At 39.9% G+C, this 23,451-nt stretch overlaps 1 protein-coding gene across 3 annotated transcripts in view; it reads left to right on the top strand.

Moving 5' to 3' along the window:
• CDK19 (cyclin dependent kinase 19) overlaps positions 1-23,451 on the top strand; it is a 268,286-nt gene that overhangs the window by 85,568 nt on the left and 159,267 nt on the right. Inside the window, exon 1 of one of the 3 annotated variants that reach the window (XM_065911733.1) lies at positions 7,424-7,647. The exons of 1 other annotated variant lie outside the window; for it this stretch is intronic. In XM_065911733.1, the coding sequence (XP_065767805.1) occupies positions 7,520-7,647 (128 nt within the window). In that variant the 5' untranslated portion in view covers positions 7,424-7,519. Of the gene's footprint in view, positions 1-7,423; positions 7,648-23,451 lie in introns of those variants that run through there. One more of the 3 variants, XM_065911734.1, reaches the window with a different exon arrangement.

The raw sequence follows: 23,451 nt of genomic DNA on the forward strand, positions 1-23,451 counted from the left end.
ACCTAGGGCAGGCTCCATTCTGGTGTCAGGGAATAATTAATGCTATAGAAGGGCTAAGAAGTTTAAAGAACGACTGGCAAAGTCATATTTGTGGACTTTTTCTTTTTTTTCTGTTTTCCTGAAAACACAGTAAGCCAAAGAAACGAGTAAGGTTCCAATGTAGTCTTTCATGTATTCCTTCCTATTTGGAATTCATTTTTAATTCTTTTTTTTTTTCCATTTAAAATTTTCTGAATGAAAAAGTCCCCCCAGCAATCAAAATGAACTAAGCATCCACGGTGAGACTGATTAACCTACTTTTTAATTTTTTTTATAGCATATTGTAGTTATCATATATTTGAGGACATCTGATATTTTTCTGTACATGAACTACCAAAACAATGACAATGAAAACTAAAAGATTTTGTAATCTGTCTACAGAAAATTCTAATCTTTAAGGATCAGATTCATTCACCATGATAAGTTTCAGTTATTAGAATAGAGAGATTCAGCTAAAAGATAAAGAGGGAGTGTTTTAGTAACATTCTTGTAGTTAGATTCTCCTTTATGAAAAGAAAAAAACGTAAATTAAAAACGCTAGTCTGGAGATACCAAAAAGTCCCTCCCATGCCCACTGATTGCGATGTAGTAAAGGACCATTTTCTTTCCCTTTTCAGGATTGAGAGACAGAGACAAAGACAGAGTCAAAACTCAGGCTGTGTCCTGGGTTAAATAGTGTCCCCCCCAAAATTCATGGCCACCTGGAAGCTGAGTGTGATCTTATTTTGGAAATAGGTCTTTATAGATGTATACAAGTTACAATGTGGCCATACTATATTAAGGTTTGGGCCATAATCCAATGACTGATGCCCTTTTAAGAGGAGAATCTGGACACAGACACAAATGAATGAAGGGCATGATAAGAAAGAGGCAGAAATTGGAGTTATGCTGCCACAAGCCAAAGATTGTCGAGGATTACTGGCAACCACCAGAATTAAGAAGAGGTGGCAAAAATACACAGAACTGTACAAAAAAGATCTTCATGACCCAGATAATCACGATGGTGATCACTTACCTAGAGCCAGATATCCTGGAATGTGAAGTCAAATGAGCCTTAGGAAGCACCACTACAAACAAAGCTAGTAGAGGTGATGCAATTCCAGCAGAGTTATTTCAAATCCTGAAAGATGATGCTGTGAAAGTGCTGCATTCAATATGCCAGCAAATTTAGAAAACTCAGCAGCGGCCACAATGAAAAAGGTCAGTTTTCATTCCAATCCCAAAGAAAGGCAATGCCAAACAATGCTCAAACTACCACACAATTGCACTCATCTCACACGCAAGTAAAGTAATGCTCAAAATTCTCCAAGCCAGACTTCAGCAATACATGAACCATGAACTTCCAGATGTTCAAGCTGGTTTTAGAAAAGGCAGAGGAACCAGAGATCAAATTGCCAACATCCTCTGGATCATCAAAACAGCAAGAGAGTTCCAGAAGGACATCTATTTCTGCTTTATTGACTATGCCAAAGTCTTTGACTGTGTGGATCACAATGAACCGTGGAAGATTCTGAAAGAGAAGGGAATACCAGACCACCTGACCTGCCTCTTGAGAAACCTGTATGCAGGTCAGGAAGCAACAGTTAGAACTGGACATGGAACAACAGACTGGTTCCAAACAGGAAAAGGAGTACGTCAAGGTTGTATATTGTCACCCTGCTTCTTTAACTTCTATGCAGAGTACATCATGAGAAATGCTGGGCTGGAGGAAGCACAAGCTGCAATCAAGATTGCCAGGAGAAATATCAATAACCTCAGGTATGCAGATGACATCACCCTTATTATGGCAGAAAGTGAAGAAGAACTAAAGAGTCTCTTAATGAAAGTGAAAGAAGAGAGTGAAAAATTTGGCTTAAAGCTCAACATTCAGAAAACTAAGATCATGGCATCCGGTCCCATCACTTCATGGCAAATAGTTGGTGAAACAGTGGAAACAGTGGCTGACTTTATTTTTCTGGACTCCAAAATCACTGCAGATTGGTGATTGCAGCCATGAAATTAAAAGACGCTTACTCCTTGGAAGGAAAGTTATGACCAACCTAGACAGCATATTAAAAAGCAGAGACATTACTTTGTCCACAAAGGTCTGTCTAGTCAAGGCTATGGTTTTTCCAGTGGTTACGTATGGATGTAAGAGTTGGACTATAAAGAAAGCTGAGCGTCAAAGAATTGATGCTTTTGAACTGTGGTGTTGGAGAAGACTCTTGAGAGTCCCTTGGACTGCAAGGAGATCCAACCAGTCCATCCTAAAGGAGATCAGTCCTGAGTGTTCACTGGTAGGACTGATGTTGAAGCTGAAACTCCAATACTTTGGCCAGCTGATGCGAAGAGCTGACTCATTTGAAAAGACCCTGATGCTGGGAAAGATTGAGGGCAGGAGAAGAAGGGGACGACAGAGGATGAGATGGTTGGATGGCATCACCAACTCAATGGACATGGGTTTGGGTGGATTCCGGAAGTTGGTGATGGACAGGGAGAACTTGCGTGTTGTGGTTCGTGGGATCGCAGAGTCAGACAGGACTGAGCAGCTGCACTGAACTGAACTGATCAGAATTGAAGACAAGAGGCATGAAGCAGTTTTCCCTCTGGGTCTCTGAAAGGTACCAACCTTATATCCACCTTAATTTTAGACTTCTGGCCTCTAGAGTTACAAGAGAATAAATTCTTTTCAATTGAAGTCACTCAGTTTATGGTAATTTGTCAGAAGAGTACTAGGAAACTGACATAGGCATGAACTTCTTCCTCCACTGGATCAGCAGCAGATGGGCATCCCTCTCTTGATCTGGCTTGCATCCTCATTCCAGTAGGGAGAGAGGCCTGATTCCTAATCCCATTGCCTCCAATTTCTCTTCTTCAGCTTCCCTGGCACTGACTTGTACTAAAGAGTCTAGAATCTGTTTCCCTACTAGCCTTTAAACTTGAAGCTTTATTCTCAGACTTTAAATCAATATTTAAGTAAACTAAATATGCCTTCCAGAAGAGTAACAAGTATTTATATAGCAGTTAATACTCTGAAACTTGACTGACTAGAGAACTGCTGTTGGTTGTGTGGCAACAGCAAAGGCAAGGAAAGCCTCTTATATATACTGAAAAATGAACATCTCAATGGCAGTGGCAACTATAAATTCTGTGTATTTCATAAGCCCTATGGCTCAGATGGCTTCCCTGGTAGCTCAGATGGTAAAGAATTTGCCTGCAATGCAGGAGACCTGGTTTTGATCCCTGGGCTGGGAAGATCCTCTGGAGAAGGAAATGGCAACCCACTCCAGTGTTCTTGCCTGAAGAATCCCATGGACAGAGGAACCTGGCGGGCTACAGTCCATGGGGTTACAAAGAGTTGGACGCGACTGACAACTTTCACTTTCATAAGCCCTATGACTCTTCTATGCACTCAGAAGGGGGACCTAGTGACTGATATCAATCAAATATGAAGGAAACAAAAACAGACATGGTAACTTTAACATATAAAAGTAGAGTCAACGACAAAGAGGATGAATGTCTCGATGGGATAATTTAATCTTGTCTGACTGTTTATGATCCCATGGACTATACAATCCATGGAATTCCCCAGGCCAGAATGCTGGAGTGGGTAGCTGTTTCCTGCTCCAGGAGATCTTCCCAACCCAGGGGTGGGATCCAGGTCTCCTGCATTGCAGGTAGATTCTTCACCAGCTGAGCTGCCAGGAAAGCCCAATGTACACTAAGAGTACTTGGCAGTGTGGTTTATCCTCCATTGTCCTAGAGACCTGGGATTAAATTGTATCATTGACCAACCACACAGATTATCCTCCTGGAGCCTCAGTATTGTTATCTGTAAAATGGAGATAATGCACAACTTCCTCACAGAGTACTTGTAAGGATTATGTTAGCTAGCTTATATAAAATACCTAGGATTCAGTAAATGTTAGCTCTCATTCTCACCCCAGTTACTTGCCAAAAATTGTCATTCTTTCCTCCAGCCACCTGCCCTTACTCCCACTGATTCTTTTGTCCTCTGAACTTGATCGTGCTTCCCACATCATATAGAACTGAAAAGTTACTACAGATCTTCCTCAGTTTACGATGGGATTATGTCCCGTAAAAACTCATCGTTAATTGAAAATAAAATGAATTTAATACACCTATCCCACTGAACATTAGAGCTCAGCCTGGCCTACCTTAAATGTGCTCAGAACACTTACATTAGGCTACAGTTGGGCAAAGTCATTGAATGCAAACCCTATTTTAACAGTGTTGAATATCACCTGTAATTAATTGAATATTTTACTGAAAGTGAAAAACAGGATGGCTGTAAGTGTATCGGTTTCACCTTTTTTTCCTCCACTAGCTCTTCTCCTTCACTATATGAGAAGTTCCTTCCTCTTATTAAAAACAAACGAATAACAAAATAGAACTCTTGTCTTGACTATGGTAGCTACAATCCTGTCTTTCTCCTACCTTTTTTAGCCAAGTTCCTAAATTTTTCATTTAAATTTTATTTACCTTTTGAAAAGACATCACATGAATCAAAATTCAAAAAGGTATGCAGTACAAATTCTCCCTCCTATCTCTGATTCTCAAGCAGTTTTTCTCCCCTGATCAGTTTCTTGTGGTCCTGTTAGAGGTAAGTCATGCCTATATAAGCAAGTATATATATATTTTTCTTTGTATAAAAATGTTAGCATATTAGGGACAATCTTCTATTTCTTGCTTGTTTTTTTTTTTCATTTAAAAATATATATTGGAGGTTTTTCCATTTAATTACCTAAACAACTGCCTCATGGTTTAGGTCTTCTGAAAAGCACATGATGCCAAGATACGATTAGACCTGTAAGAGACTTACTGGAGGAAATGCCCGTGAGAGAGAGAAAGGAGGGAGCTGAAGGAGCTGTCAGGTCCTGATGATCTGCTCTTGTGAAGGAGAGAGGGAAGAAAAGATGGTTGAGTAGGCAGTGACTCAGACTGCAACACAGTTCTAAGTTTCAGACAGGCTTAAATCTGGGGAGTTTTTAAGCTAGAGTCACTTTCAGAGGAACCCAGCATCTTGCAGGAATGGACCTGTCTCAGTATCCTTCTACGTTCAGTCACAGGCTAGGAGCAATGGTTGGGTATTGTGAGCTCACTGCAAATGCAGTGGTAGATTCAAATCTTAGCAGCTGGTGCTTTCCTGCAAGGAAGAAATCAGAGAGGCACATTCATAGCTTTTGCAATACTTTTAGGGCCTTATAATAATCCATTGGTGCATGTACCGTAATTTATCCATTCCTCTTCTAATGAACATTTTTGTTGTTTCCCAGTCCTTTCCTAGGAGAAACAATGCTCAATGAATAACCTTAAGGTATATCATCTTGCACACATGGGGAATTCCACAAATTGGGCTCTTGGGGAAGTACACGTTGAGACGGAGATTAACACGTGATCAGTTTATTATGGAATGTTGATGAGATCAATACTTCTCGAAGGAAAAGGAAGAAAGCTGAATAGGGGAGACTGGCAAATTGATCTGCAATGCATTCTCAGTGATGGCCTGAGTCAACCCAGCTTGGCTTAAAAGTCTTCAATGGCTTTCTATTGCCTATAGAATGAGGAAATCTAAAGCTTCCAGGAACTTACTATATATAACTCTTCATAATCTGAACTTTTGTTTATCTCTCCAGTCATTTCTTAACCACCCCCTTTTCCTGCCTTAATTAATCTGTAATGTTCAAGCTAGTTGCATTTGTCAGAATACATTAGGTTCTCTCATGATACATGCACATGCCATTTTGCGAGAAATAATTCTCTGCTCTTTACTTCCCCACTTATCCTCCACATAAGATTCTTTAAATTTTGGCTGAAAAAACTACCTCCTTCATGACGCCTACCCTGACTCCTCTGGAAATGCTATTCTATTCTCTTTGTACCCACGCAGTTTGTTTTTAATTTGCTTGCATGTTTATTACTTCAATACGTTTTAGTCCCCAGTGGAAAAGACCAGTTTTCATCTGGCATCTCCAGCACTTATTATAGTGCCGGGAAACAACACAAACTCAGATACTTCATGATTTACATCAAGATCTGAGGAAGTCTCCCAGGAAACTTTGTAATAAATAAACGGTCCTCTTTCCTCCTCCCTCCAGGTTTCCAGATTTCCTCCAAAACCTATCAGGCAGGTCACTATTAACTTTCATTGCCACTTCAGGTGGAATTGACTCTTTTCTCCTCTATGTAAGTCCTATTCTAGCACTAATCAGGTTTAAAATTGTATCACAAGCATCTGATACATTTTATGCACGAGACTTTCTTGAACATTCTAGGAAAACGTCAATATTATGGAAAAATCATAAAAAAAAAAAACCAAAACAAAACCCCCTCAACAGTCCAACCCAAATGATTGTTTTCAAACGCTGCATCCCGCAGGTACTTTTATTGTCCTTAGACAGATGGCCAAAACTTTGGCTACACATGCTAGGAAGAGACCATGATTAGAATACCAAGAAATGAAGACTTGCTGCTGGGGCGCGAAAGTTCTCTGGCTGATGCTAGAACGAGGAAACCGCTGAATGTTCAGCTTTTGAAATACGGTTTTTGCATCGTAAAGAAAAAAGATTAACCTATCAGGAAGAACCGAGCACATCCAATTACCAATCAAGAGCCGGAAAGAAGCCAAAGCCAGGGGATACCCACGCATCAACGAGGACGTCATTCTCTCTTCTTCGCCAATGAGCGGTTGGATGGGGCGGGGCAAGAGGCGGGCCAATGGCCATAAAAAACAAACAACAATCTTCAGTGTAACTGCCCTAACCACAGTCCTTGCCTAGCAAACCTCTGGAGCAAACTCCTGGGCAAGGCGCTTGTTAAATACTTTCCACTCTCCTCGCCCGGGGACAGTTTTAATAGAGTACCTTCCTTACATCAGAACAAGGGCCTTCTTCCCACCAGCTCCGACAGATTCGCAGAAAGCACACTGCAACTTTGTGCTTTCTACCTTCGCAGGAACTGGCAGTCCAGCGCTACCTGAGGTGGGGCGGCCTCAGTGCGCAGGCGTGCATGCCTCCTGGAGGCGGGGCTATAGCGACCCATGTAGGCATGGGAGTTGTATTTCTTTCGACCGCAAAACTCAATCATCTCGGAGGCAAAAGGAACTATATTTCCCGGGAGTCTCCGCGACTTCGGGGCGGGCGGGCGGATTCGTTAATGAGCTCGAGGAAGCCGCGGCGCGGCCCACCAGGTTCCAAAACAAGGAAATGAAGGGGGGAGGCGGGACTGGGGCTGCCTGCGGGAGCTGCCGCCGCCGCCGCCGCCGCCGCGGAGGAGGAGGAGGTGGAGGAGGTGGCTGCAGCGGCCGCCGAGAAGTCCCTTGCTGAAGGCGAATCGCGGGGCGGCGGGCGGCGCGCGCGCGCGCGCCCGAGAGGTGGCTGTTGGAGAAGTGGAGCGGCGGTCGCGGGGGGAGGAGGAGGAGGAGGAGGGACTGAGCGGCGGCGGCCCCCGCGTCCCGGTGCCTCTATGGGGAAAGCAGACAATGGATTATGATTTCAAGGCGAAGCTGGCGGCGGAGCGGGAGCGGGTGGAGGATTTGTTTGAGTACGAAGGGTGCAAAGTGGGACGCGGCACCTACGGGCACGTCTACAAGGCGAGGCGAAAAGATGGGTAAGAGCAGGGGCGGGGGGAGAAGGCTGGCTCGGGTCCTCGCCCAGCCCGCGACCTCGCGGGATGGGTGGGTCGAAGCCCAGTCGGGCCGTGCCCGGGCTGGGGGCGAGGGGGAGGTGGTCTCGGGGCTGCGTCCCGGGGCAGACTCTCAGGGACGCGGGTTCTGCCAGACCCCAGCGTCGCGCCCGTCGAACTCCCGCGGCGCAGCCTGCTTGGGGGGCGTAGGTCTGGTCCCGAAGGGCGCTCTCCGCGTGCCAGGAGCTGGCGGCGGGACTCGAGTTGGGACCTCGGTTGGAGGTGGAGTTTGTGTGTGGGGGTCTGGTCTCCAGGGGAGACGCAGACGGTTGGGAGAGCTCCGCCGAGGAGTTGCCGCTCCGGCCCTGGGCTGCTGGTGACGGTCGTGCTGGAACTTCCAATCGGCTGAGCGCCTCCCGGGGGCGGCGGTTTGAAACCTCGCGGAGGAGTCTGTCGGGCGTCCCCGAGCGCCTGGGTCCTCGCCAGCCTCACTGGTGTGAGCCGTTGGGCACCTTGGCCCTAGGGGCCAGTCAGCCCGGTGGTCCCTCGGCGCAGTCCCTTCTGTTCCTGTCGTGTGCCTGGCGGCCACTTCTTCACGCCGCTTCGCCAGGCTGCGAGTTCGCTTTCTCCCATTCTCAGTTTCCAGTTCCGCACCTTCCCCTCGAATGTAGGACCTTCTGAGAGACGAACCGCGTTTTGCTGGCAGAACTTCCGAGTTCGTTCTTGTACCTCATTTCGCCTCACCTTGGGTATTCTTACGTCCTCCACCCCATCCTCTGCCAGACGACTGCGTGCTGAGGTTTATTGGGCACCTAGATTATCCAGAACGGAATTCGAGTGACACAGCGCTGGGCCTGAATCTTTGTTTTCCTGGGCGGTGAGAGAGAATTTTAGGGACCCCTTAGTAAGCTCTTACTGATTGTTCTCTTAGGAGAAGTAGAGCTGGACGTTGTATTGAAAAACGCCTGTCCTTCGTCCTGGAGGGCACGAGGCTCGTACTCCAGGACAGGTGGAACCAGTTCCCTGCCTGAGAAGGGTGGGTTTAAGTCAGTCGTCACCTGAGGGCCCATCCTGGCAGAAATTCCCCTTCCCCAGAGTTAGGGAGCCCAGGAACATCTGCCTATCCCGCTTAAACTTTAAAGACGATCCAACTATGTGGAAGAGAGTTTTTAGGATCGTAGCGAAACATTTCTGAATGAACTGATTATCAGCCATAACGACGATGGAAATATCTGAAGTGCTGCCTTATCGTTCTGCGCACGCTTTTGTAATTGACAGGGCTGATTGATGGACTCTAGGATCAAAGTAGTAGAGTGTGTGGGTGTGTGTGCGCGCGCTCGCTTGCTTGCTGATTTCATTCTGGGAAGAAGCTAGCACAACTTTATAAACTGTTTTATCATGAAGGATGGTGAAAACTACAAAGTACTTTGCAAGTGTAAAGGATTGTTATTATTGCAAATAACTTTTTTCTCTTGTTATAGCTGAATGGGCCCCAGAATATTTAGTTGTTTGTAAACTTTTCTCATAATTCCTTTAGTTAATTGCCAGGTGTCCTTGAATGAATATCTTGGAGTGCGAAGTACTATAATTGTATTTTGTTTTTTGGAATATTTATACTGCTTGTTATACTGGTGTTCCTGTGGGAGTCTTACCAGATATATTTGGGGAAAGAGCATCTAGCTTTTCTGTTTGGACGTTAGCGTTACAAAACAAATCAGAGGTGGTGTTTTTCATATTTCTCATGCTAACTTCGTAATATATTTGAACTGGAATTTTAAAAATGTATTTTAATTTTGTTGTTAAAGATTAAAAATTTTTTTTAAGCAGGCAACTTTTGAAAAAAGTTGAAAATATTCTGCTTCTGAATTGTATTTAAATAGCACAGGCTACAACACTGAATAGATTATTTAATTCCTGCTTCTATTCTTTTTGAATATTTTCCCCTCTTATAAAATTTTTGATTTGAATACACTTCTTTCTTGAGTGAAATTTGTTTGATTAGAATTAATAAAGCCTCTCTGGTAGAGTAAGATCAGTTTGTGTATCTTCAAAATTTTTATACTTAAAAAAACTTTTAGGATCTGAAACCATTAGTTTAAATAACTAAATTACATGTAAGAAAAATCAATATAAAGACTCTTTTCTTAGACAAAGAGTCTAGTTGAGATTTGAGGCTTCATACTGAACACCCACATCTCTTGTGCCTTGGTAGCAAGATTAATTTTGTGTTCATTGATACCAGCTGATTTGAAAGAACAGAAAGTTTTTAGTGATGATTCTAAACTGATACAGATTTGCATCCTAAAGGATTTTACACTCTGATCATGGTAAATTACAGTGTAGCTCTTTCCAGAATTTATTTTGGTTAACTCAGAAGTATATGCTATTTTAGGGAGCAAGAGAGAAATCACATGAGTACCTTAAAGAGGAACTATTCTGGTGTATATAATGTAGCATATAGGCAAAAAATTGTTCAGGTCTCTAGAAGAAACACTAGAAGTAGTAATGTAACATATAACTTCATTAGAAAAACCTCTGCTTATAGTTTAATAGTAGAGTTTACAAAACCATGGAATGTTATTTCCTTTGAAACATAACTTTAACTTAGGCCCTGTTAATTATGCTACATAAATTTGTAACAGAATGGAGATGCAAGCTTTGCACCTGGGTTTTTCACCTTTAATAAAAGTGAGATTTGTTTCATCTTTTTGTTCTGAAGGAAGAGGATTTTTTGACTCAACTTTTTTTTTTTTCCATCAGTCATAAAAGTTATTCTTGAAGAGAAGCTAGAATATTTCTAGACTTTATGAGCAAGAATTTGTAGTACAGTTTTTCTTTCAAAATTAAGAAAAAGTCACATAACAGTGTGGTTACAAATCTCAAGACCATATTTATCAAGTCTGAAACACTTCTTGTTTTCTTTGATAAAGGAATATTGTTTAAAATGTTCTTTTGTAAGAGATTCAGGCAAATATGATTCCATACTAGCGTTATGTCTGAAAACTGTTATACCCAACAATAATACCATTCAACTTTGCAGACATTCATTTAGCTTTTTGAAACCACTCCAATAAAAGAATGCTCCTTTTTGGGTATATTTTGAAATACAGTAATTGAAAGTGAAATGGCTGACAGAGCCATCTTACAGAGTTTCAGTTTTGCCTAAGGGTTTCAGATGAGAAGTAGTTGGTAACTACGTGTCTTAATGTCTGTCATGAAATCCTTCACAATAAATGTAATCAGTATGTGTAGATACATTTAAGTAAATGACAGGTACAATAGTGTCTGCTTGTTTTTGATGGATTTTTCACATTGGTTCATAGTTAATATAGGTGATAGTATTTGCATTTTTGGAGACCTCCCAAAGATTTAAGATATATTATTAACAATCGTAATATTTTAGAACTTTCAAAGGTTTTAGGTCATCTAGTTTAATTTCTTTTTACAAATGAGAAAACCAAAGTTTTAAGAGATTGTTGTCATGCCCATAGTTTTGGCAAAGACAAGCCTATAATCCTGGCTTCTTGAATCTTGAGTTCTTGCATTTTCTAATGTGTTTTCCCTCCTAATACCTTGGGAGAAAAAACGAAGAAGACCATATTGCTTCCAGTTTTGACTATCTTATTGTGTAAACTTTCCATGCAAAGGATACCACATCTATATCGAAAAAATACGGAAAAGGGAAAATGTCGCATATGAGGGGCATTTTAAAAAAGTAGAAGTTCAGGCCAGTAGATTCTGCCTCATGTAGTTGCTTCTTAGTCTGGTTTCTCTTCATCTTCACTATCATTACCTTTGACTGTCATCTCTGATTTGCACGTTAGCCGAATTGATCTCTGCCATTAGTCTTTTCTCACTGTGGTCCTAGATCCAGTGTTACTGCTGCCAGTGTGACTTTCCTACAAAATAAAATCAACCATGTCGTTATCTCTTCTTGGAAAACTGTACATTCTTTGTGGCTCATCTGGTTTCATCAGATCTTAATTCCCTAGTTTGGCACGTAAAAACCGTTTGCATTTGGATCCTAAAGTCTTTAGTCTTTACAGCCTTTATGCCTGCCACCACCTCCCTCCTCTTTCAGTGTGTTCAAGCCATATGCTTCTGTAGCTTTCAACTGCTCATATTTTTCTAGGATTTGCTAAGTCCTTTTCATGTCTCATTTTGTTTTTTTCTACACTCAAACCAGAATGATGTTGCTCTGTGATTTCTCTCTCTTTCCCCCTCCCACAAACCTGGGAAACTCCTGCTCACAGTTCAGTACCCAATTCAAATCGCTTTTCTTTAGAAGTCTTCCTTAGTCACCCAGTGTACTCATCTGTGTTTCTGCCCCTCTTGTTCTTGTATGTATCATATCACTGTGATATTAATCTGCTCTGTAAACTATTAGCTATAAATGGGTCATTGTCATCCTCCTGTCTCCACGTTGTATAGGGCTGAGCATGTAAGAACGCTCAAAAATTGCTTTAAAATTTAAAAAATGTCCTAAATTGGAAAGAATATATATTTTTTCTTTTCAGGTAAACATACTTAACCTATGTTTTCTGTATTTGTTTTGAAAGCCTGAAATATAGTGATATTACATGAGATAAGCATTTCAATGTAAATATTTCTACAGCATTAACTAGGTCTAGGGTAACTTTTTTTCTCAAAGAAATTATATGCTGTTTTTCAAGATAGTCCATACATTTCTTTTAATAGATTGATAAGTAATGTGGGTAATTTTTGAATTAAGCATTTTTTTCCCCCTTAGGCCACCTCTTCTAAAATTGCTAATCTGTCTTCTGTGCTTTTACTATCGAGTTTATAGAGAAGCTTAGAAAATGTCAGCATTCAAACATTTTAGGAAATTTTTTGATGTGGATTCATGTTAAAAAATTTAGCACTTAGCAAATCAGGTGACCATGAGCTTGTTTAATTGGTTCTTCATTTGTGCACTTCAGGCCTTCAAAACTTTGTTTTTGAGGCCCAGAGGGAATATTCTTTTCAATGAAATTTGATTGTCTAGAGCAGTGGTTGACAAACTTGTCCTCTAAAGAGGCAGAAACTAAATATTTTAGGTTTTGTGGACCAGACCATCTATGTCAAAATTACTTGAATCTGCCATTGTAGTGCCAGAGTATCCACAGACAATGTATAAATGAACACAAATTAAAATGGCTATGTTCCAGTAGGAAAAGAACCAGGTAGTGGGCTGTGTTTGGCCCACAGGCTATAATTTGACAACCCTTAGTCTAGAACAGTGATGTCCAATAGGATTTTCTGCAGTGATGAAAATGCACCTGTGCTGTCCAGTAAGGTAGCCGCTAGCCACGTGTGGCTCAAGAAAGGTGGTTAGTGTGACCAAGAAACTGGCCAGTGGCAATGATATTGGACTTAGCAGGATTGAGGGTTTTTTTTTTTTTTTTTTTTTTTTTAGCAGGTGGCTTAGCAAAAGTTCTTAAATCCATGAAGTGACCTTTCTATGAAAATGAGTGACAGTGTGAACAAATGAAATCAGAAGATTTGGGTCTTTTCTTTCAAGATAATAGAAAGAAAATTTGAGGCTGAAATAATTTGATAAAGCAAACAAGTACTTGAACTGAAAAGCTTTCAATTTATGGGTGGAATCAAGGATAGCTGATTACTTTAAAAAAAGTATTTCATTAAAAAAAGTATATGTATTTAGTAGTCAATGCACATGCATAGAAAAGATTATACAATCTGGTTGCCACCCTTTATGTTTTACCAAATCGCTGTAATTTGTGTACATTCGATGAGTTTGTTCCAAGCCAAAAAAATAAAAAATAAAAACGTTTGCACAATGTATTGTAAGTTTTCCTTTTCCCAGTCACCCTCTTTCCTTTTCGAGACAGCCATTCTTGGTTTTCCTTTTTAGAGGAATTTTCTTGGGAGTATGTGTGTTTACTAAGTAGTAGTGTGCTTTAAGTGGAATTTCCAGGTGGTTCAGTGGTATAGAATCTGCATGTCAGTGCAGGAGCCACAGATCTGAGTTCAGTCCCTGGATGGAGAGGATCCCCTGGAGGAGAAATGGCAACCCACTCTAGTTTTCATGCCTGGAAAATCCCATGAACCGAGGAGCCTGGGCCGGCTACCGTCCACAGGGTCACAAAGAGTTGGATACGACTGAGTGGCTGAGCACACACTGCTTACAGTTGCTGCTCTATATTTTTTAGCCCTGTGTGTAATATACATCTTATATACAGAGATGCCAATTGCTTACAATAGTTTTCATTATATCCCATTGTATTGACTCATATAATGCATTTAAGTATCCCTTGATGGGTATTTAGTCTGTCTCTAGCCCTTTCCTAGTACACTGTGATGAATATCCTAGTAGGTACAGAAGGAGAGTGTGTGTGTGTTCAGTCGCTCAGTTGTGACTGACTCTTGTGCAGACCCCTTGGACTGTGTGTAGTCCACCAGGCTCCTCTGTCCTTGGAATTCTCCAGGCAATACTGGAGTGGGTTGCTGTTGCCTACTCCAGGGAATCTTCCCAACCCAGGGATTGAACCAGTGTCTCTTGAGTGTCTCCACGGAGATTCTTTTACCACTGATCCTCCTGGGAAGCCCAGTAAGTACAGTATTTTGTGCATATTAGTATTGCTGTCAGTTAGTTTTCTAAAAGCTCTTTACCTTTGGAAGTAGTGTTTTGAAATTATTTGGAAATATGGTGAGGTACCAAATATAAATCACTAAAGACTGAAGATAGAAGGGCTGAGAATAAGGAAGAGAAATGTTAAGGCTTTAAAAATAACTATTAATATATAAAAAGTGAATTCTAAATTATTAGCTTGCATGGGAAATTCAAATGACTATTTTAGCCGTATGGGAAAGGCATGTCTTAGTTTTAGATAGGAAAAAAGTAGATCCACGGAAAGGGTTTTGTTTTGTTTTGTTTTAAGTACAATGGATGTCAGTATGGATGAATTAAGAATTTTTACTTTTGTTTACTATATTTTGAACTGGATATGCTGGGTCAAAAATTAATATATGATGTTAAATTGCATATTTGTTTTTTTCAGAATTCTCAAGTAGTGTAGTGAAAGTTGGACATCAGTATAGAAAGCTTGAAGGGAATATATTACAATTTGGAATTTTCTTGGTGGTAAATGTCTAAGAGTATTTGACTAATGTGTTTTTAAAGATCCACTCGTTCCTTAACTTGTGATACTGTGACTGTATAGTTTCGTGATAGCTTTGGATTCCAAAATAAAGGTACACACTCTTTCCTTTTTTCAAAGAGCATTTTAACATTTCGAATTACCAACATGAGTATTTCTTTAAAAGCAGGTAGTTTTTAAGGTGTAGAATCATAAAGAGGTAGCTGAGAGAACTATTTAAAGATTTTTGTCCGTTTATAAATAGCAGATAGTCCAACACTTCCTGTAATAGCCATTTTGAGCATGCATTGTGCAGGATAAAAGAGAGTCTCCAGAGAGAGGACAGGATGTAATTCAAGATACAAGTGTGGAGCAATAGTTTTTTATTGAGGGTTTATTTCTTGTACAGAAGTGGGTAATGGATCAAGGAGAAATAAAAACCTGTAAAGTTCTCAAACAATTTATGTCTCTATAAAATATCTTTAGTTTCTAATAGAATAAGTCTTTCTGAAGGAAAAACATACCCTCCTTATAGAGGTTTGAAACTTGTGTATTTTCTATTTAAAGAGATTATTTCAGTGAGACTTTGTGGTAGACCTCAGTTACTAATATGAATATGATTAGGATATAGATTTAATTATCATGTAGGCCAGCTAATTTTGTTTTGTTCTGTGACCACAGACCAAAGTCCTGCTATGGCAAACTATTTTACAGCTGTTTATAGATATTTACATTTGGACAGAAAGGTAAGTCAGTCTGTGGCTGCTGGAAAAATAAGGTAAAACTTTCCTCATAGGGGGATTAGTTCTATCTTTCTGTAGAAAAGTTATTTATTTACTTTTTTCATTTATTTTTATATGAGGCTAATTACTTTACAATATTGTAGTGGTTTTTGCTGTACATTGACATGAATCAGCCATGAAAAGTTATTTTTTGTTATGATTGTTAAATGAATTCACTTGGTGAAAGACCTAAGCAGTTTGAGGCACAAACTGTGTTGCTTTTTACAAAAGTTAGTTTCCTTTTCCCCTTTCGCTTTTACAATTATATTTGCATTTTAAGAGTGTCTTAGACATGAGCAAGTCCTGTTGTTTTGGATTATGGTGCAAATTAAAAAAATCTTTTTGACTTTCTTTTCTTCTGAATATTTATATGTAATTTGAGCTTGTGTAACTTAGAAAACCAGAGTTCTATTAAGTAATTTCTCAGCAATCTTTTCATCTTTATAGTGTGTTTGTATCAAAGTAGAAATATTTTTTGTGCTACTAAAATTTATCAAGGCATAGTTGCACATGAGTAAAAAAAAACTCCCAACAATTTGTTGGTATGTAAAATGAAGACAAAAAGCCTTCCTTCTTACTGCCTACTCCCAAGCCCCCTTTGACTTCTCAGAGATAACCCATGTTAACTGTTTTTGCTTTTAAGTTTTGCTGATGCATACCATTATAACTCTAGGTAACATTCGTGTAATTCTGTCTTGATTTATCAACTTTAGGCAGTTTCTGTTGACTTTCCTAGAAAAGCTGAGCAATTTTGTGAGATTTCACTACCTCCTCTTTTCTCTTTCTCTCTCAAGCTTCAAATTTATTACCTTTGTTGTTTAAAGATTTTTGTGAGTTCTTTTATGACTTTGAAGTGTAAACTTAGATGTCTTTTTTTTTAGTTTGTCAATTTACGTATTATCTGTGATCTTTCTAATGTGAATGTTAAGGAAAATAACAAAATTTTTTCCTACTCTCTTTCTCAGACTCCTGGATTTTTATAATTTTTATAGCTTCCTAGTTGACCCACTGCTTTTTGTCTATGGGTTTATTTTTAAAAGTGAACACTGGAAACCACTCACTCAACAGCTTTAAAATATTATAATTATGTAATTTATTGCTGAATTAATTAGCATGCTGAGACCCATAGAGAGGGAAATGTAGACTTGTATACCAAATAAGTGCTGCTTGCAACAATCTTCCAAGTATCAATACCCAGTGGATCTTCTTATTTTGCCCTTTCTTAGCTTGCAGTTTTTCTGTATATCCCATGGTTGGTTTTTCTTGGATTGTCTTTTGTTGTTGTTGGTTAGCTGAAGATATCTTTTAAATTACCTTTTTCATATAGTATGTGTAGAGTTTTGAGTTCTTGCATATCAGATAATGTTTTTTTGTCCTCATACTTTATTGATTGTTGGGCTGAATATAGAATTCTGTATTAAGAAAAATTCTTTTTCTCAGAACCCAAAACTAAGCTTCATGGCTTTTGGCATTTCTTGTTGCTCATGGGAAGTTTCTTTATTAGAAACTTGGTTTTCTCCTCTTTTAGGGGTTTTCACTTATCCATGAATTCCAAAGTTTCACCAGAGTCTGTCTAAAATGTGTAGGTCTTTTTTTTTTTCTATCCACTTATCTAGCTTTGTTTCTTGTGTCTTTTACAGGTTACTTTTTGAATAGATGATCTGTGAACATACTTGGACTTCAAAAGTTAAAAAGTGGTATACAGTGACTTTAGTTGCATCTTGCTACTTTCACTCCTTCATTGCCATTTTCCAATCCTGCTAGTTTCTTAAGGATCTTTTAAGTGGGCGTTTCTTTTCTTAGGTTTAGGGCAGTTTTTATTTCCTGTTATTTAGTTCTTCTTCCTCTGTTTCCTCTTTTGTTCTCTTCATCAGATATGGTTATTAAGAAACGTTGACCTTTTATTCTGTATCTTCCCTGTCTCTCAAATTCATTCTCAAAATTTTCAACTCTCTCTCTCTCTAAGACATTTGAGAAGATTTCCTTTATTTAATCTTCTAGATTACCAATTTGGCCCTCAGTTGGGGTTGCTATTCTTTTTTAAAAATTTTTATTTGTTTTTTGGCTGCACTGGGTCTTCATTGCTGCATGGGCTTCCTCTAGTTGTGGCAGGTGGCGGCTACTTTCTAGCTGGACTGCTTGAGCTTCTCATTGGGGTGGTTGCTGTTGTGGGGCACAGGCTCTGTGTCCGAGGCTCAGTAGGGATCTCTGAGAGGGGAAAGGGGCCTCTAGAAAGGTCAGTTAGCAAAGACTGACACTTTTTCTTTTTGGCCTTGCCGCATGTCTTGTGGAATCTTAGTTCTCTGACTACAGAGAAAGAGTGGAGTCCTAACCGCTGAACAGCCAATAATGCCCAAGAGGAACACCTTGAAGTCATGTAGTAGTAATTTCTCAATAATATACACCTCTGCATGTGTTCATTCATTAATCTATCCTCTATCCAAGTTTCCATCTGTCCAGTCTTTATCTACCTGTCTTTTAGCCATCCGTCCATTATCTCTTTTCACCTGTTTTCCACTTTTCTGGCTTTCCATTCATTTATCCATCCTTTACTGTTTATTGTTTGATTTCTTTCCATGAGCCAAGTATTATGTCATAGGTAATGAGGATACAAGAGTAAATGAGATGTAATCTCTGACTACAAAGACTGAAACTGGATGTTTTCACAATAATTTGCTAATAGTTGATTGTGGGAATGAAATTTGGGTTGAGAGGAAGACTTTTGAAAAGAGATGTGAGAGATGAGGGTTCGATCCCTGGGTCGGGAAGATCCCCTGGAGGAGGGCATGGCAACCCACACCAATATTCTTGCCTGGAGAATCCCATGGACAGAGCAGCCTGGCGAGCTGCAGTCCGTGGGGTCACAAGGAGTCGGATGTGACTGAAGCAACTTAGCGCACTGTGGGGAGACAGCAGATTCGCTGCGATGGCGTGGTCAGGCTCTCTTGCCCCGCGTTTTGTGAATGACTGTGTGACAGCTGAGATCCTTTGGAGCACTATGCACGCGTGTCTCGAGGTACTTGCTTGGTCACAGGCTACTCTGTGCTGTACACACACATGAGCTCCACCTAGAAGGCCGGCATTACTGCCGTGTCACAGCTGTGTCCGTTGGGTCAGCCACGAGAGGAGAGCATATAGCGCGTCTAGTGCCGTGGCTGCAGTTTCAGCCAGGAGAGAATACGGTTGTAGCCGCTGTGCCAGCCAGGAGAGAGGTTGTGACGTCTTGGGTTATGCTGCGGTTGCTGCATCTGCCAGAAGAGAAAAAACGTGTCTGCAGTTCCTACAGCTCCTCGAGTCTCCTTCCAGCCTCTTAGCTCGAGCCTTGCCTACCCTGGGTTCAGCGAACAATGTGCACAGTGGGACACAGCGAGGCAGTTGGTGTCCCGAACAGGATGAAGAGCGATACACACACATACTCTTACATTATTTGAAAAATATCTACATATGTTTATTTTACTATGTGTATACTATTTTTTCTAAAAAATAAAACATTTAAGAAATAGAGTGTATATGACTTTTATTATTGGAAAAAGGCAAGTATCTTTTAAAAACAAAGCAGGTTTTATTTTCTTATAAAAGTCAATGTGTTAACAGAGACCCCATATGTGTTCATTAAAGAAAGGTTGAGGGGGGATACATTAGAAGTTTGGTATTAATATATACAGTAGCTTGTATATACACGCTACTGTATATATAAAATAGATAACTGACAAATATCTACTGTATAGAACAGGGAGTCATGTTGAGAATCTGATAATAACCTATAATGGAAAGGTATCCAAAATAGAAAAAAATATAAATCACTTTGCTGTTCACCGGAAACATTGTAAGTTAACTATACTTTCATTAATTTGTTTATTTTTGGCTGCACTGGTTTTTCGATGCTGTGTGAACTTTTCTCTAGTTGCAACATGCTGGGACTGCTCTCAAGTTGTGGTGCCCTGGCTTCTCGCCACAGAACTCAGGCTCTAGATGCATGGGTCAGTAGCTGTGTCTCACAGGTTCTCGAGCACAGGCTTGGTAGTTTCAGCATGGGCTTAGCTGCCCCATGGCATGGGGAATCTTCCCTACCCAGGTGTACAGGTAATGTAGATATAAAGCCAAGTGATTCACTTATACACATGTGCTTAGTCACTCAGTCTTGTCCAACTCTTAGCAACCCCATGGACTGTAGCCCACCAGGCTCCTCTGTCCATGGGAGTTTTCAGGCAAGAATACTGGAGTGGGTTACCATGTCCTCCTCCAGGGGATCTTTCCTAGCCAGGGATTGAACCTGCATTTTCTGTGTCTCCTGCATTGCAGATGGATCCTTTACCCACTAAGCCATTAGCAGAACCCCTCATTTGTACATATATTCATTTTTAAGATTATTTTCCCATATAGATTATCACAGGATATTGGGTAAAGTTCCCTGTACTATACAGTAGGTCCTTGTTAGTTATTTGTCTTATATATAGTAACCTGTTGGAGAAGGAAATGGCAACCCACTCCAGTACTCTTGCCTGGAGAATCCCATGGACAGAGGTGCCTGGTGGGCTCCAGTCCATGTGGTTGCAAAGAGACATGACTGAAGTGACTTAGCATGCATGCATGCAGAGTAGTATGTATGTGTTCATCCCAAGCTCCTGATTTATCTATCCCTCCCCATCACGTTTCCCCTTTGGTAACCATAAGTGTGTTTTCTATACCTGTACGTCTGCTTCTGCTTAGTAAATAAGTTCATTTGCATCTTTTTAAAAATTAGATTCTACATTTGAGTGGTATATATGATATTTGTCTTTCTCTGTCCGACTTCACTTAGTATGATAATCTCAAGGTCCATCCATGTTGCTTCAAGTGGCATTATTTCATTGGTTTTTATAGCTGAGTAATATTACATTATATTTGTTATACCATATTTTCTTTATCCATTTGTCAGCCAGTGGAAACTTTGGTGGATTCCATGACTAGGTTGTTGTAAATAATACTGCAGTGAACATGGCGGTACAGGATGTCTCTTTCAGATAGTGATTTTGTTTCCTTTGGATGTATACCTAGAAGTGGGGTTGTTGGATAATCTGGTAGTTCTGTTTTTAATTTAAAAAAGAATTATTTATTTTTGGCTGTGCTGGGTCTTTGTGGTCGCATGTGGCTGTCTCTAGTTGTGGCTAGCAGGAGTTCCTCTCTGGTTGTGGTGCATGGGCTATTCATTGTGGTGGCTTCTTTTGTTGCAGAGCATGGGCTCAGGGCGTATGGGCTTCAGTAATTGTGGGTGCCAGGCTCCGGAGCACAGGCTTAATAGTGGTGGCACATGGGCTTAGTTGCTCCAGGGCATGTAGGGGATCTTCCTGGATCAGGGATTGAACCCATGTCTCCTATACTGGAGACATTGGAGTGGTCAAGGCAGATTCTTGACCACTGAGCCACCAGGGAAGCCCTGTTTTTAATTTTTTGAGAAAACCTTCATACTGAAATTGTTAGGTAGGTATCTCTTTGGACCTGGCGGTGCCATGAACAAATTACTAAGATACCTAGAGCACTGTGAATGAGGTTGGGATCCTCTGACTTAAGGTATGATTGATGTTTGTACATATGATCAAATTTCCTTCAAAGACTTGATTTTGGGTGGATGTCTGTGTTCGTCTGTCATGGAGCTTTATGATGGCTTTAGTTAGCGCTTTCTAATTACTGAACATTTAAGTTCTTTCCAGTATTTTGATAATATAAATAATAGTAATAGGTGTTTTCATATATAAATCTTAGAACATGTATCTGATTTCTTTTTTTTAAATAGTCAAAAAGCATAAGTTGTTTTAAGGCTTTTAATACATTTATCTTTTTTTAATAGGGAAAGAGAACAAATACGTTGAGATGTTCCAGGGACCCTCTGAAAATCTCAAAGTTAGTTGGAGGTCAAAAATGCTTCATTTAGAATTCAGTTTTGGGGAATTTGTCAAAATATCAAAGGTTTTGAACACTTGACTAAAAATGATTCAGATCATTATGAAATAATAATTATCCATTTAACGCAAGTGACAATTAAGGATTTTCAAAGGCAAATATAGAAGACTGCATAGTTCTGAGCAAAATTTTAATATCAAGAAGAATTAGGTTTGCTAATTAATCAAAGACATGTGATAAAGATAACATAAGACACAGAAAATTATCTTGATAAAACACAAAATTGTTACTTTCTAGACAGATTACTTAGAAAGGAAAAACCTTCACAGTAGCTTATCAAGAGTGACCCTTAGTACAATAAAACTTTGCCTTTTTAGCAAATGAAAAAGGATTAAGTTTTAGTTTATAAGTACAGTATTGGTATTAAAACTTATTTTAAAAGCTCTTATAATTACAGTTCCATTTTTAGCCAGTTTGATCACACAAGATGCCTATTCTCCCTCCCTCCCTCCTTACTTCCCTCTCTCTCTCCTCAACTTTCTCTATCCATAGTTTGTCCCTTATTTTCCTCTTTCCCGTACTCAAATAGCCATCTTTACTTCAGGACAACATTACCTTCTTTCCTCTTAACAAAAATACATCTTCATTTCTCACGTGTTTTCTTTTTCAAAACACACATCCTACTTGCCTTGCATACAGAGCTATTTCTCTTATTTCTAGTGATTTTAAATTTATATTTTTAATTCTTAAAAACTAAGGTTTTAAAATTCTTAATCAGATTGATTTCTAGTTAAAATTAAGTAAACAGTTGTGAACTGTTACTGGCAAATTTGTGAATACATTTCATAGTTCCTTAAGCATATTTATCATATCAAATTTTACAGTGTGGCACAAAATATGTTTAATAGAAGACCCAAATATTTTTAGTTCCTTTGTAAAAGGAAGCCCAAAGTAGGTAAAGATGTATTCAGCAATTAATGTTTTAGTATTTTATCTTCTTTGGGAATGATCTAGATAGTCAATGAATAGCCATCATTTGGAGAAGGCAATGGCACCCCACTCCAGTACTCTTGCCTGGAAAATCCCATGGATGGAGGAGCCTGGTAGGCTGCAGTCCATGGGGTTGCTAAGAGTTGGACACGACTGAGCGACTTCACTTTCAGTTTTCACTTTCACTTGGAGAAGGAACTGAAAACCCACTCCAGTGTTCCTGCCTGGAGAATCCCAGGGACGGGGGAGCCTGGTGGGCTGCCTGGGGTCGCACAGAGTCGGACACGACTGAAACGACTTAGCAGCAGCAGCAGCAGCCATCATTTAACTTATCTCAATATAACTTTAAGGTTTCAAGTAACCAAAAAGATTTTGAAAAATATTTTTAAGTACACATACTATAAAGTACAATTATTGTTGAAAAGTTTACTTATAAAGCTTATCTTAGATCTGCTTTATGTCTCTTTTTCTTAACAATCATGTTTAGATTACTCATGAGACTTGCGTAAGACATTAATAGCTAACCATCATCTTAAGTTGATAGATTCTTGTTGATTTTTTAACAGAGATAGCATGAACTTGACTTTTGACAAATCCTGGTAGAGTAGATTTTATATTTAATGTTGATAACTCTAAGATCTTGCCTATGTGGATTAAACCAACAGATACACTGGCTTTAAAAAATTGTTTATCTCTTTATTTATTTTTGGCTGTGTTGGATCTTTGCTGCTGCTCAAGCTTTTCTCTAGTTGTGGAGAGAGGAAGCTACTCTCTAGTTATATGGGCTTTTCATTGTGGCGACTTCTCTTGTTGTGGAACACAGGCTCTAGGCTGCATGGGCTCAGTAGCTGTGGCTCTGGCCTCGAGAGCACAGGCTCATTATTGCGGCCAGGGCCTTAGGAGCTCCGAGGCGTGTAGGGTCTTCCTGGATCAGGGACCCCACCCGTGTCTCCTGCATTGGCAGGTGGGTTCTTTACCACTGAGCCACCAGGGAAGCCCTTCAAATGGCTTTTATTTACTAAAGCTTTATCCTGGGT

Source organism: Muntiacus reevesi, chromosome 19, assembly GCF_963930625.1.
Source record: "Muntiacus reevesi chromosome 19, mMunRee1.1, whole genome shotgun sequence".
Taxonomy (NCBI): domain Eukaryota; kingdom Metazoa; phylum Chordata; class Mammalia; order Artiodactyla; family Cervidae; genus Muntiacus; species Muntiacus reevesi.